Raw genomic sequence first — 13203 nt, 5'->3', positions numbered from 1 at the left:
CCTCTCTATTCTTTGCTTTGAATAGGGTGAATAAGGAGTGAACAAAATCTCAAAAAATATAATCAAAAGTACAAAAGAAATTTTGAAAGATGTCTAAAAATTTGCAGACAAAAAAAGAACTAGAAACTAGTATCTTATGACATGACACATCATAAAGTACAAAATGATATGATCAGATACTGTACAAACCATAGTCACAAGTATCGGTATCGGCTATATCTCGGCGAGGCTATTTCTCGCGATATTGTTTGGTGATAAATCTCGGGAAATATCAGGGCTTAAAAAATAACAAAAATAAGTAAGAAAATATCATGTTTTGAAAAAAATACATAAATAATAAAAGAAATAAGTAAAAATGTAAAAGAAAGAAAAAACATATTTAAAATGTAAAAAATAAATAAATACATTAAAACTAATTGATAATATTGTGATATTTTACCTATATTATTGTTTGCTGAATTTACAGCAATAATATCACGATATTTTCAAAATATCACCGATATATGTGACTATGGTACAAACACACCACTTTTTCAGATATAAGGGAAGTGGGTTGTATTATATGGACCTATGACTTTACAATTTATTATATTTATTGTATCATACAACACAGCTTCTACAAGATTGATGATCTCAATAGAACTGCAATTCCAACACTGTTCAACTAGATGAAGGGAAGAAAATAGTTACAATAGCACCAAGATACAAATTCTAGTGAATCATTAGCATTACCTGAATACAGATAATGGCAGCTGTTCTAGCCTTAGAGCTTCGAAAACGGTCTGCAACCTTAGGTTTTCCATCACTATCACTTTGTTCAGAATCTGATGTAGAATAACCAGTTACACATGGCAAAAGACTTCCTGAACCATTGTCATTCAATGGCTGCATCTTCATTTTCTCTCTTTTCCGCAGATGGGGAGGTCGATAACGTCCATGCTCATTTTTTGTAGAATCCCCCAATCGAATAATTCTGTTTGGAGTGCAATGTTCCATAATACTAGAACTGGCATTTGGACAACTTAACGATGATCTATGAGAAAGACCATATGTGAAGAACATTTTCAGTGTCGCCACAAAGCCAGCTACCTACATAAGTTACACGTTACACAATTAACTTACAAATATCAGAAAGTGATGATAACAAAGATGTGTCAAACTAACAAAAGGTGCCCTTACATGCTCAGAAATAGGTGCCTTCCGATCTGCAAGTACCAAATGCAAGCAGCGCAAAAGAGAAGCATAATACCTAAAAAAATAAAGAGGCGCTCAACAACACTGTAAACAAATTGAGACATGGAAAGTGGAAGCCAATCCAGTGAAAGGAACAGTACTTAGACATCACACTTTCTTCCACAAGAATGTTCCTTTCAGCCAATGCATCCATCTCTGTCCTCAAAACCTAATAAAATTTATACATACATAAGATGGATATAAAGTAGACTTGCATCACTTTTAAAATCAACCAGACATACCTCAAGTGTTGATCTCCATTTGTCATCAGAAACAGAAGATCCGATTCTTGAGAATGCATCCCCTAACATGGAAAATGCTACGCATTGAACCTCCAATAAATTTTCAGACTGATGGAATTTGGTTCTCGTAGTTATAGTGTTATCGTGATAGACATATGAACATGGTTGGATAGACAAACGTGTATGCAGAAAGGAAACAACACGAAGAAGAAGTTTAACCAGCTGAGAAGTCTGGCATAAAGACCAATTTCCACCACTCCTGTTCACCAGTTCTCTGCAAGTAGTGATTTCAAGACAGCAACCATGACATAACTAAATGTTTTTCATAATTGTTAAATAGCATCCATAAACTTTCTTATCATCAGATATTGATAAGTAAAAACATTTAACAGGAACGGCTTCCATGGTTTATACTAACCACATTCTGAAAACCAAGAACAAATGCACTAAAATCTAGATCAATCTTATAGGCAATGGTTTTTCATGTGTAATAATCAAAAAAATTTCACGCAACATACAGCATAAGCTTTCCAACAACACTGAAACCAACCAACTGCACACAGACAGACAATCCAAAACATACATTAGGTAAACAACAGCCACCTGTGATAGAACCATCAACATTGAACAATTACATAGAGCAATTGACCAAGAGACAAAGCTTAGCACTTGAGAATTTATTCTCAATACAGTATCCATGAATCAAGCAAGGTCTTAGAGAAGAAACTTTGAAATATGGTTGCACCTAAAATGAAGTCCAACCATTGAGAAAACAGGAAAACTCAATATAGAATCAAAACAATTTGATGCATCAAACAAGGTCTTATAGAAGAAGCTTATAAACATGGTTGCTGCTAAAATGAACTCCAACCATTGAGAAAATGAGCAAAAGGTTTATCTCAACAACAATAATTGAGAATTTAAATCCCTAACTCCAAAAATCAGCTGGATTAACCACAAATTTGCCCACCTCGAAGAACTTCACCTTCTCAAGGATGATTTTGGTGATCTTAAAATTTTACTTTTTGAAAACCTAAAATGGATTTTGCCATTTTGCCTCTTCAAAATACTCAAATCCAAACACCCACAGGCATTTATACCTTCTTAAGGATAACAGGATGTGCAACAAAATAGATTTGGTCACAAACACCTGATAAATTTTATTGTATGATTTCAACAAACAAAATCATGTCAATACCATGACATGATTTAATAAAATTCTATTAAAATCTGGTTATTTTTGTAACAGACATCTCAACATTCAAATTTTACTGCAAAGAGTAATGATATACGTCATCGACTCATCATGGTCTTCAATATGAGCATAATGCAATACGAATTTTTTTTATACTGCCAATGCATGGGTTGAAGAAATACCATGTGTGCCTCAGCATTCAAAAAACAAATGACAACCAATGCATAGATCAAAATGAAGACATGATGACAAATACACCACACTTGTTATTATAAATGTTTCAATGCAAAAGAATATTATTTTCATTTCACCCAAAAAAAGCAATGCCTTAGTAGAATGTCAAAGGCGTAAATTCGTCATAATACACTGGTAATGCAAAAGCTATTAACAGAGAAAAGCTGTTACATTAAAATCAAAATCTCACCCAAGGATATGTAAGGCTTCCATCAAGGTTCTGTTCATGCCAAAATGTTGCACGTGATCCCTTCCTATAGAACTAGAGGTAAAACATTCTACAATCTTCTCAAGAAATCCAATCATAAGAAGGCAGCAACTTAAGTTCAACTCCAGTTGCGCTCGGAAACTAATATCATAAATCTGCATACATACAGAAGCAATATCACCAATAAAAGACTAAGCATGGAGGATCAAAGAAAATGCCAGCAACCTCTGATGTAACCTGCTACAGTCATCCACAGAGCACATTAATGAAAGTCGCTAGGGGAAGGCTAATGTCATAGTGTAGACGTTGGAAGAAGAATGGTGTTGGCATCAATCAAACAGCTCTCAAGAATACGATAAGAATCACAGATACACATATATTTCATCTTACAAAATTACTAGAACAACTAAGCAGTACAAACAGCAAAAAAGTTAACGAATTATGCAAGCAATCAAAAAGTAGAACTATGTCACAAAATGAGCAGACAACTTGGGATTTCTAACAGACTGCTGAAGGCAACTGTAACATTTAGATGGAGAACTAGTAATGCAAGAACCCTGAGGGATGCCAATTTTTTACAATTGGTCATGTCAAACTGGAAAAATACCAAACACATGCAAAGCATTATGAATTAGCATGCAGATTCAAACTACATCTGAAGCATGAGTTAGTAGCATCATGACAGGTGTAACAAACATTTGCAAATGCTACCTGGGACTAGTACCAGGACAGGCATACACAAATAAATTTTCTAATCAGGGAAGTCCCAGGGTTCCACCTTAATTTAAGAATGATCATAGTGGAGACGTGAATTAATTTAAGAAAAATGGATGTGATGCCAATTAAATCATTTGCATTAACCAGGTATAAGTCATCATACAGTGCCAAAACAACTAACCAACAGACACTCTATAAAACAAAGAAAAACATAGCATAAGTTGATACAAAGAAGTTCAAAATCATAATAACGAAAAAAGAATAAGTGAAAATATGACCAATGTAATTGTAAACTATTATATTCTTTAGCAATAAAGAATATTTAATGTTACCATAAAAACACTTTACTTGTTTCCAAAAGCTCGTCTCATAGGCTGACTGTGTCCACATTTGGGAACAGCACACAACACAAATGACTTATCACGTAAGGAAGATCGTAACGGAACTACAATCAATGAGATTGGTTGAATATGAAAAAGCCGCATGCCTTTGCCTAACAGAAGGCATCAGCACAATAATTTGTATGCAATGTGTAGTAAGTAATAGTTCTTTGATGATTTGCTTAAAAGGGGCACTAATTTAAGTGTTCATAAAAAACATAAACCGAACATCAGTATTCTAGAACCTCAAATTTTACCATCTATCCGCCATTACATGATTCACATAGAACATATGTAAAAATTGCATGAAGATAACCTAATGAATAAGAAAGACTCGTGTAAGACCACCGGGATGTACAAATAAATAAATAATAATGAAAAGTCCAATAATACACAAAACTAGCTTTCATTAATTGGCAAGGAAGAGACAGTGAACAAGACCGTTTACCAAGTGACATGTTTGAACAAGAGTACCAGCAGTGTCATTGGCTACTGGAACACTCGACGTCAATTCCACCAGCAGCATCACATCTGAAGCCACCTGAAACCACAGATTTGGACAATGGAAATATATTATAATCCAATGTTTTACGTTTATGGGCCCTCGTTAACAGTTGCACCAGATGAAATAAGTATTTCAGATGTGTCAAGAAGCCGTTAACTAAAAGATATATATCGATAAATGCACTATGAAACATAGTGGCTTTTAATGACTGGTCAAGGGGCCAAGCCTTGGTATTCTCCCTCTTTCAAACTGAAAAAAGATATATACAAAGTGAGTCTATCTTCTACGCTTTTCATAAATTTACAGATTTTTACTACATTATAGAAACCATGAGGAAAAATATAGGACATTAAGAAGAAATTATTAAATTAGAAGTTGGAAGTTTGCAACCATATAGAGCGAATTAGCAATTTTTCCCATCTAAACCAATTATCTAGATGCATCATGCCATGAACTTCACCTAATTTTACTCCATCTAAGAAGTGAAGGAAAATAGCATGGAAATTCGGAATTCCACTAACTCACATAACCTATGTGAATCACTAATGATGAACAGCATCTTTAACCCGTGTAAATTACTAATGACTAACAGCAAAACTATCAGTGATACCGCGCGAGAAATTTGCATTGTTAATTACTTAATGCCCAAAGAAAGAAAAACAATAAACATTTTTTTTCTAAATCGAAGTTCATTCAATAGGTTCTGAATTCCTCGTCCAGAACGGGTGTCCTGGCACAAACTGCATCCCCTGGCTTTCAGAACTTCATCGACCGCGATCCTAAAGGAAAAGAAAGAAAACTCGAGGCGTAGAGAAGAAAAAAGCTCCAGAAATTCAAGTTACATAAACGAATTTTCGAACGACCTGATTTACCAAAAGCATATCGAAATCAGGCATCTAGTCAGGCTAACGATGATCGGGAAGGAAAGTACCTCTCGAGGCGGCAGATCGGAAGCGGCGGACACTATGATCTCCGCCTGCGCGGTGAGGTTCCGAAGGAGCGGTAGAAGGGAAGGGGTTGAGGTGGAGGTTAGGGCCTCATCCCTGAGCGTCAGGAAGGCGGTCCGCCACGACCTAACTCTAGAAGCTTCCATGGATGAAGCAGCTCGCCGCCCTCTCTGCCTTCTAGGGTTTGGAAGGGGGGTCTCTCATCTGGGTTTCCGACCGGCGCCGGGGCAGGGAGATGGCGGCATTTCTCATCCCACTTGATCCGGGAAGGCCACCAAGCCGCGGTTTTGAACTTATTTAACGGGTATTTACATGTTGCGGAATTATCAGGGCCGTCCTTTAGTAATCGCTGGCAATCTCGGCGAGTCGACTCGAGACTCGTCCGAGACGACTCTGATCGATCATGTGTCGAGTTAAAAAAAACTACCTGACTCGGTTCAATGCAAAATCGGCCGATTTTTATTGGCAACTCGGATGACTCGGACGAGTCTTGAAAAATATCATCACATGAAGTCGGTCAAGAGTATGTAGAATTTTAAGTGAACCAGTGTCGTTGGATGCCAATACGGTTCACGTTATAAGACAGTAAAAAAAACAATAGTTTAAATTAAGGTGCAAGGGTCGATGCCCCAAGGGGGGTTGGCGTAGTGGGATGAGGGCCTAGGCCGCTAGGCAGGAGTTCTAGGTTCATATCCCATGAGCATCATCCTTTGAGCAAGCCCACGGAATCTTACGCTACCGGTATAGTGATCGTAAGTACGCCAAGCAAAGCCAGAACCACCAGGCCTCTGATCCAAGGGTGGTTTCTCCTTGTAAATATAAACAAAAAAAGGGTAAGGGTCGGAAACCCTACTCCTCTATCTCATTTTTGTCCCCCCTCTGTTTAGTGTATGTAACCCTACTACCCTCTTGAGTTTCGGACAAAACAAGGCGCGCCAGCGGGCTGAGGCCGGTAAAGGAGGCATCAGCATAGCATGGAGGCTATGTGGCAATGACTTTGGTGGCCGGTGAAGGACCGACGAACTTGCGTCTACCCTTTCTCTTTCTCACGATGTTTGTGGCGGCGAAGATATGAGGGTTCTCTCTCTCTCTCTGGCGATGGCAGCCCTTTTACAGCAAAAGCTTTGGATTTTGCAGTGACCCATATGCCCATCTCCATTTTTCATTTGAAATATACACTAATAGATTTATCTTTTGTTTCTTTGTTTCTTGTTTTTTTTTTTTGAGGTATTGACTAGGGCTGGTAAACGATCCGAACTAACAGAACAGGGCATGTTTGGGCTTGGCTCTTTTACTAGTGGATTGAGCTCGTGGCTTGGCTTGTATTTAGTGGAGCTCGGCTCGTCCCTGAATGAGACAAGCCGAACATGAGCTGGCTCGTGTAAAAGCATTTCATGTTATTTATACATAGTATATACATGTTTATATATTATATTTGAAAATATTTATAATATTTTGTAATTACACTTAATAGTCCATGTTTTTTGTATATATTTTTCATTCATCCTTTCTTTTTTTATATATTTTATTTATTCTTCCTTTTATATATTACACATAATATATATTATCCATAGAAATATATATTTTATCTATACAAGCTGCTCGTGGCTCGGCTCGCTAACTATACGAACCGATCATGAACGAGATTGTGATGACTCGAACCGAGCTGAGTCACGAGCTGCTCTGTTCGTTTACCAGCCTTAGATATTGTTCAGCATATTTTTTTAATTTATTACAGTTTTACATAGCAATTACGATTATTATATTAGCTTGTATTTTGGTTTTAAACGTCGTTGAGAGCATGCAGATTAGTTACATGTAAATGATTGTCTTGTTTTATATAGACGTAATTTGTGTATACGTGATTTGTGATGGGTAGATGGTTCACTCTCACAATTTTGGATGTATTGCAATTTAAAGCATACGGGTTCGTAAATGATTATTTCCTTTGACAGAATTGTGATTTGTGAGAAATGGACTGATCATTTCACCATTTTGGTAATTGCAATTGCTTCATGCAGAATTTGAAATGACATTCAATCAACCTAGTAGATGATTTTGTTCTTTTCCCCTACTTTTGAGCAGTCTTACAAAATTTGTTGCAATGAATAATTAAGTACGGGGTACTGGTGTATTTAATTTATATAGATATCATTTATTTTTAACAAATTAAGCAAATAACTTTTACTTGGCTGAGTCACTGAGTTGACTCGCTCGAGTCACCGAGTTGCATATGCCAAACCGATACAGGTCAACTTGAATCGGAAAAGTCCTCCCCGTATCGGTGGGAACGTCGCGTGGCGGCAATGAAAACGCATGCCAGAATACGATAACAGCGTTGAATTCAAAATATGGTAAAGGGAAAAAGATGAGGTAAACTAAAAATGGCATTGTTTGGAGAGAAAATCAATGCTTGGAATTTACGAGGAATAATGCGAATTTGTGGTCAGGCTCCACCTAAATTGTTTATGCAGACCCCATATTCTATCGCGAGCTCGGCTAGTTTCAAACCCATCCGTGGCTGAAATTTGTCGCGGTAGGTGAGGTTGGCCTTGGCAGTTATGTAATTTTATAATAAGAGAATGTTTCAAGACAATTTTTTTGTGGCTTTACTTCATAAATTTATCCATCAGTATCTCTGTCTTGAAAATTGACAATTAAAAATAAGTAATTTACATATAGATGCCTAATGTCGCGGGCTTATTTTGGAAGCACTGTGCGGCACCTGATGATCCCGACCAGGTCAGCCTTACGAGTCAAGGAAGCCTACACACAAGCACCGCGGGCTGGAACACCTAACATGTGGCATATCTATATTTGGTTGCCTTGGTTTTCAAGTGTTTAAGATAAAAACCTACATTTTTGTGAATGTATGTGTCTATGAATTGTTAAATTGGCAAAATTACAGTGTATGACCAAGGCGTTAGTGGCATTAGTGGTGCATGAACAAAGAATCATGGACATTATTGTCTTATCTAAGCTGATGCCATTCGATAAAAAGTAATTCTCGCAAAACAAAACTACAAGGAGATAATTCATTTAAAATGTCCTTTTAACATGCACTACAACGCATTTCAACAATGATAGATTCCTTTTGCTCAACCTTTACATAAAAATATATGACCTAACACTGCAAAAGTCTAAATCAATCAAACATAAACAAATAAAAGACAACATATAACATGCGCATGTTGGTAGCTAGGTAAAAAAAAATGAATATATTCTGATAACTTTGATCAAACCATTAACATCTCAGTAAATCTTGTAAGACAAGGAGAGTGAACTAACCAAGGAATTGTCTAGTATCTCAAAGTGCCTTTGTCTAGTCTTTCGACTCTCTCAAGTTGAATTGAATAAAGCACTAATGTTAGGTGAAACTCAATTGCATGAAAACTTGTGATTGAAGCACCCTAACCAGCACCTATTTATACTATGAAAACCACACTATTTGAGTATTGATTCGACTGATTTAGTATATTTTAAAATCTTGTAATATTGACATATTATTATATATACCTTACTTCAATATGTATTGTTGCAGCATACCATTCACCTTGCAAACTTACAAGATGTCTTCAACATTTAATGTCAAGTGTGTATATGCACAGGTCAGTTGCTAAGGCATCTGTGTACCAAAATGCCTTCGACTTTTAATTCTAAGATGATAGTGTTCAATAGGTCATTCGTGTTTGATAGAAAACACTGCCTTCAGCATTTACCATTTGTTGCATAAATCTAATTTTAACTAAGATAGTAGAGCTTTCATATAAAATTTACAAAAAATTATATGTTGGAGACATCTACGAACATTTTTAAAAAAATTTAACTTTAAGTTTTCCATTTTCTTAGTTTGGTAGGGACATTATTTTTTCTGTTATTTATTCCTAAAATGCAAATAATTTCATAAATTAATTTATGGTACGGGAAGTAAATTGCTTGTGTTTTACGAGTTGTCAAAACCTATACCCTAGATGTATCTCCAGTAGGTATTTAAATGTTACATTTCTATGAGCAATTATATATAAATCTTGGGAGTATATTTTATTTATTGGAAGTACTTTATATACCATATTTCTACAATAGCTATAAATAGAGTATATTTATGAAGTGATAGGTATCGCAACTGAATGTGAGTCCTGCATTTATATTTCATTTATGGGAGGTACTTTAATGTACTATGTTTCTACAATATCAATAAGCACGTTTTAACATATATTTAAGTATTGTAAGTACATTTCATTTATTGGAAGTACTTTGATTTTTCTATCTTTATACAATATCAGTAAAATAAGTAATCATTGTAGATCCCCTGGTTGTTAGACCATTATTTGTGGCACATAGTTCTAATTATTTTATTTATTATTTGCTTTCTATTCATTTCTTATACTTCATTTTTATTGGTATTTTTTTGTACATGTACTATTATGTTTAGTGAGAGTGTAAGGTAGCCAAGCATCATAACAGGTTTCTAGCCCATTGTTTATGACACATGCTTATAATTATTTTATTTATTATTTTCCTCGTAGCAAGTTCCTATGTTTAAATTTCATTCAGATTTTTTTGTACATGTACTATCATATTTAGTCGTATTAAAGCACATTTTATATTTAATGTGGAACCTTCTTGCATGAACTAAGTCTTACATGATTAAATAGAAAAAATGATCATGATGTAGGGAATTTTTAATTGGTTTGTTTTGTTTCCTCTTTTCTTGTTTCAAAATAATGTGGATTTAGCAATAATAAGTATAATTTGGTTGTCAAAAACTGTAACCATGCATGTCACACATTTTGTTTAAGCATAAACATAGAGCACAAAGCGTTGTCTAAGTTCATATTTCTCATAAGTTGAAATATGCTTTGTAACATTTATTTGATTATTTCAATTTTATGACAAGCAATTTTTCCTTTGTTGATGTAAAAAACTTCACTCTTGGGATTCGACCAGTGGACAACAAGCTCAAAAGAGATAACATTCCAACACACACACACACACACACACACACATACATATATATATATATATATATATATTTACATAAAAAGTTAAGAGTTATCACATTTTTTCATAACACGAGCTATATAGCTTTAGCCTTCAGCTTTTTGCTTGGACTTGTTTTATATTGGCAAATGAACAATCTAATATTTAGCTTCACATTATTTGACCACACTGTATTAAAACCAATAAAAAAAGCATCTCAGTTTTTGACACTGTTATGAATACACACCACCTCTATAAGGACGTGACACTCTCTTCTTTAACACTTGAACCATGGTCAAGTATCAGCATAGGCTTGTCAAGGATTGGGCATGCTGTTAAGAAAGAAAGGTTTTAAATATAACAAAAGAAAAAAATTTTGCACTAAATACATAAATTTAGCCTTCAGCTTTTTGCTGGCACTTTTCCTATCTTGGCAAGTCAACAATTAGGAATGAATACAACGTATCATGCAAACATGTCGTTTCATAGTTTGTTGTTTCAATTGTTTAAAAAACTAATAATGAGTAGCTCACATGACATCGTTTAACTGAATAGCTTGCAAGGACGACACCATTTTTGGAACTTAGATTTTTTATACTATTTAATGTGAATGAGAATAGATAATGCATGGTACCAAAGTCTAACTTTGATTTTGTAGCTGAATTCCTCTACAATACATGTTTGATAAGATCAATCAGCTTATTTTTTGTTGACAACATGGTTTAAAAAGACACCAAGTCAACCGAGTGAATGACCCAAAAAAAGTGCAAAACTCAACCGAGTCGTGTGTGTGTGTGTATATATATATATATATATATATATATATATATATATATATATATATATATATATATATATATATATATATATATATATTGTGTATAATTGTATATATTATATGAAATATAATATAAATATCATGTATATTATATATAAAAAGATGGTTATACATATATTAGTAAAATTATACATTAAACATATTGTAAAATATATATATATATAATGACCATACTGTACAATGAATTTGACATGTTTTTTCAAATGACCCACAAATTTTGAAATCCACCAGATGACCAATTTCACAAGTTCTCAGCATTTTTACCCTTAGCACGAGCGAATCTTCTGATTTTTGCGTATAATGTTGCAACACTCCCGATCTCGCTAAATCTAACCAAAAATGAAATTTGCATGATATATGGTACAATCATTTTTCGTAAAAAAAAAAAAAACATCATATAATGCATATTAGTATCATACTATAAAATATACATCGTATATACATATATTTGCATATTTATATAAAATATAAAGTTAACATGACCCCCCAACTGAGTTACAAGTGAATCAAGGATGAGCCGAGTGACGAGTCACTGTGTTTAATAACTATGGTTGACATGGAAGAGATGCACGTGTGGTATTTTGGAAATCAGATCAATAACTAAGAATTCTGGCTGTTAATGATTTGGTTTCTCTTGGTAGGGAAAACACCTTGTCATTTTATAATATCTACATAGCTAATTCTAATTTGGTTTAATGAGACTACAGTGTAATGCCAACTTTAGTGAACATGTATTGATTTGATTTATGATAAAAATTATAGATTTGATTTCTCTTGACATGAAAAATATGTGATCTATCCTTGTCTTCTATTTGATTTATCTTGGTAGAAAAAACAGATGATTATTTTCCAATATCCACAAAGTTAATTTTGATTTGATTTTTTAGTCTAAAAGAATGTCACATGACTTGTAGTTATTTCATCCATCAACAAACCTCCATGGATTCTCTTTGAGTCAAATGTGTATGTTGCCATGAAATTTCAAGGGCCTAGCTATTTTATTTTGCTCATGTGTTGGACCAAACAAGGGAGTTTTGGATGCATTCTCAACTTCAAGTAGATGGAGTTCACATGCATGACTAGATAAGAAGCTAAATGCAATTCTCAACTTTAACCTTGTAATAAAGTGTGTATATCTCATATTGTCAAATACTTGTGTTGTTTTCACTTTTGTTCTGTGACCACTTGTATAGTTTAACAACTTGTGGTTATTTCATCCATGAGCAAACCTGTCTCTTATTTAGCATTTGAGTTATATTTATCATTCATCATATAAACAAGTAATAAAGTGTGTATATTTGATATTGCAAACTACTTTGATGCAGGAACTTTCAATCCTGGGATTTGAACTCATGGCAGCATGCTCAAAAGTGAAGTTCTTTACAACATGAGCTACGACAGCTTGAAATAACAAACTTGCCTTTTTTTAGATGATTGAAAGGAGATGTTTGTTAAAGTTTGATAAAATAATGACTTATTATAGAGCTTACAATAAACATACAAAAGGACTCTTTACTTCTGTGATTAAAATATCATTTGGTTTTTAGTGAATAACTGAATATCAATCTTAGTTAACATGGTTATGTATATGAAAAACATAACAAAATCGTTGTTTTATACAACACCAAAGTAGAAAGCTCATGCTCTCGTTCAATTTCACCTATTGATTACTGATACAAAACTATGTTTTGTTCTTTCTACTATGTGCTGATAAAACACAAGTT

The 13203-nt window shown here is 34.3% G+C and overlaps 1 protein-coding gene across 2 annotated transcripts in view; it reads right to left on the bottom strand.

Moving 5' to 3' along the window:
• Positions 1–5920, bottom strand: part of LOC149833088 (ARM repeat superfamily protein) — a 78955-nt gene extending 73035 nt beyond the window's left edge. Inside the window, exons 1-7 of one of the 2 annotated variants that reach the window (XM_090014896.1) lie at positions 5646–5920; positions 4658–4750; positions 3095–3267; positions 1476–1749; positions 1335–1402; positions 1180–1249; positions 733–1089 (exon numbers count right to left, since the gene is read on the bottom strand). In XM_090014896.1, the coding sequence (XP_089871022.1) occupies positions 733–1089; positions 1180–1249; positions 1335–1402; positions 1476–1749; positions 3095–3267; positions 4658–4750; positions 5646–5807 (1197 nt within the window). In that variant the 5' untranslated portion in view covers positions 5808–5920. The remainder of the gene's footprint in view (positions 1–732; positions 1090–1179; positions 1250–1334; positions 1403–1475; positions 1750–3094; positions 3268–4657; positions 4751–5645) is intronic. The other variant, XM_090014897.1, reaches the window with a different exon arrangement.
• Positions 5921–13203: the final 7283 nt, after the last annotated feature.

The sequence above is a fragment of the Nuphar pumila genome, chromosome 7, assembly GCF_984573655.1.
Source record: "Nuphar pumila chromosome 7, dmNupPumi1.hap1.1, whole genome shotgun sequence".
In the NCBI taxonomy this organism is placed as follows: domain Eukaryota; kingdom Viridiplantae; phylum Streptophyta; class Magnoliopsida; order Nymphaeales; family Nymphaeaceae; genus Nuphar; species Nuphar pumila.
Note: the sequence above shows the minus strand (reverse complement) of the source record. Positions and strands in the feature narration are given on the sequence as shown.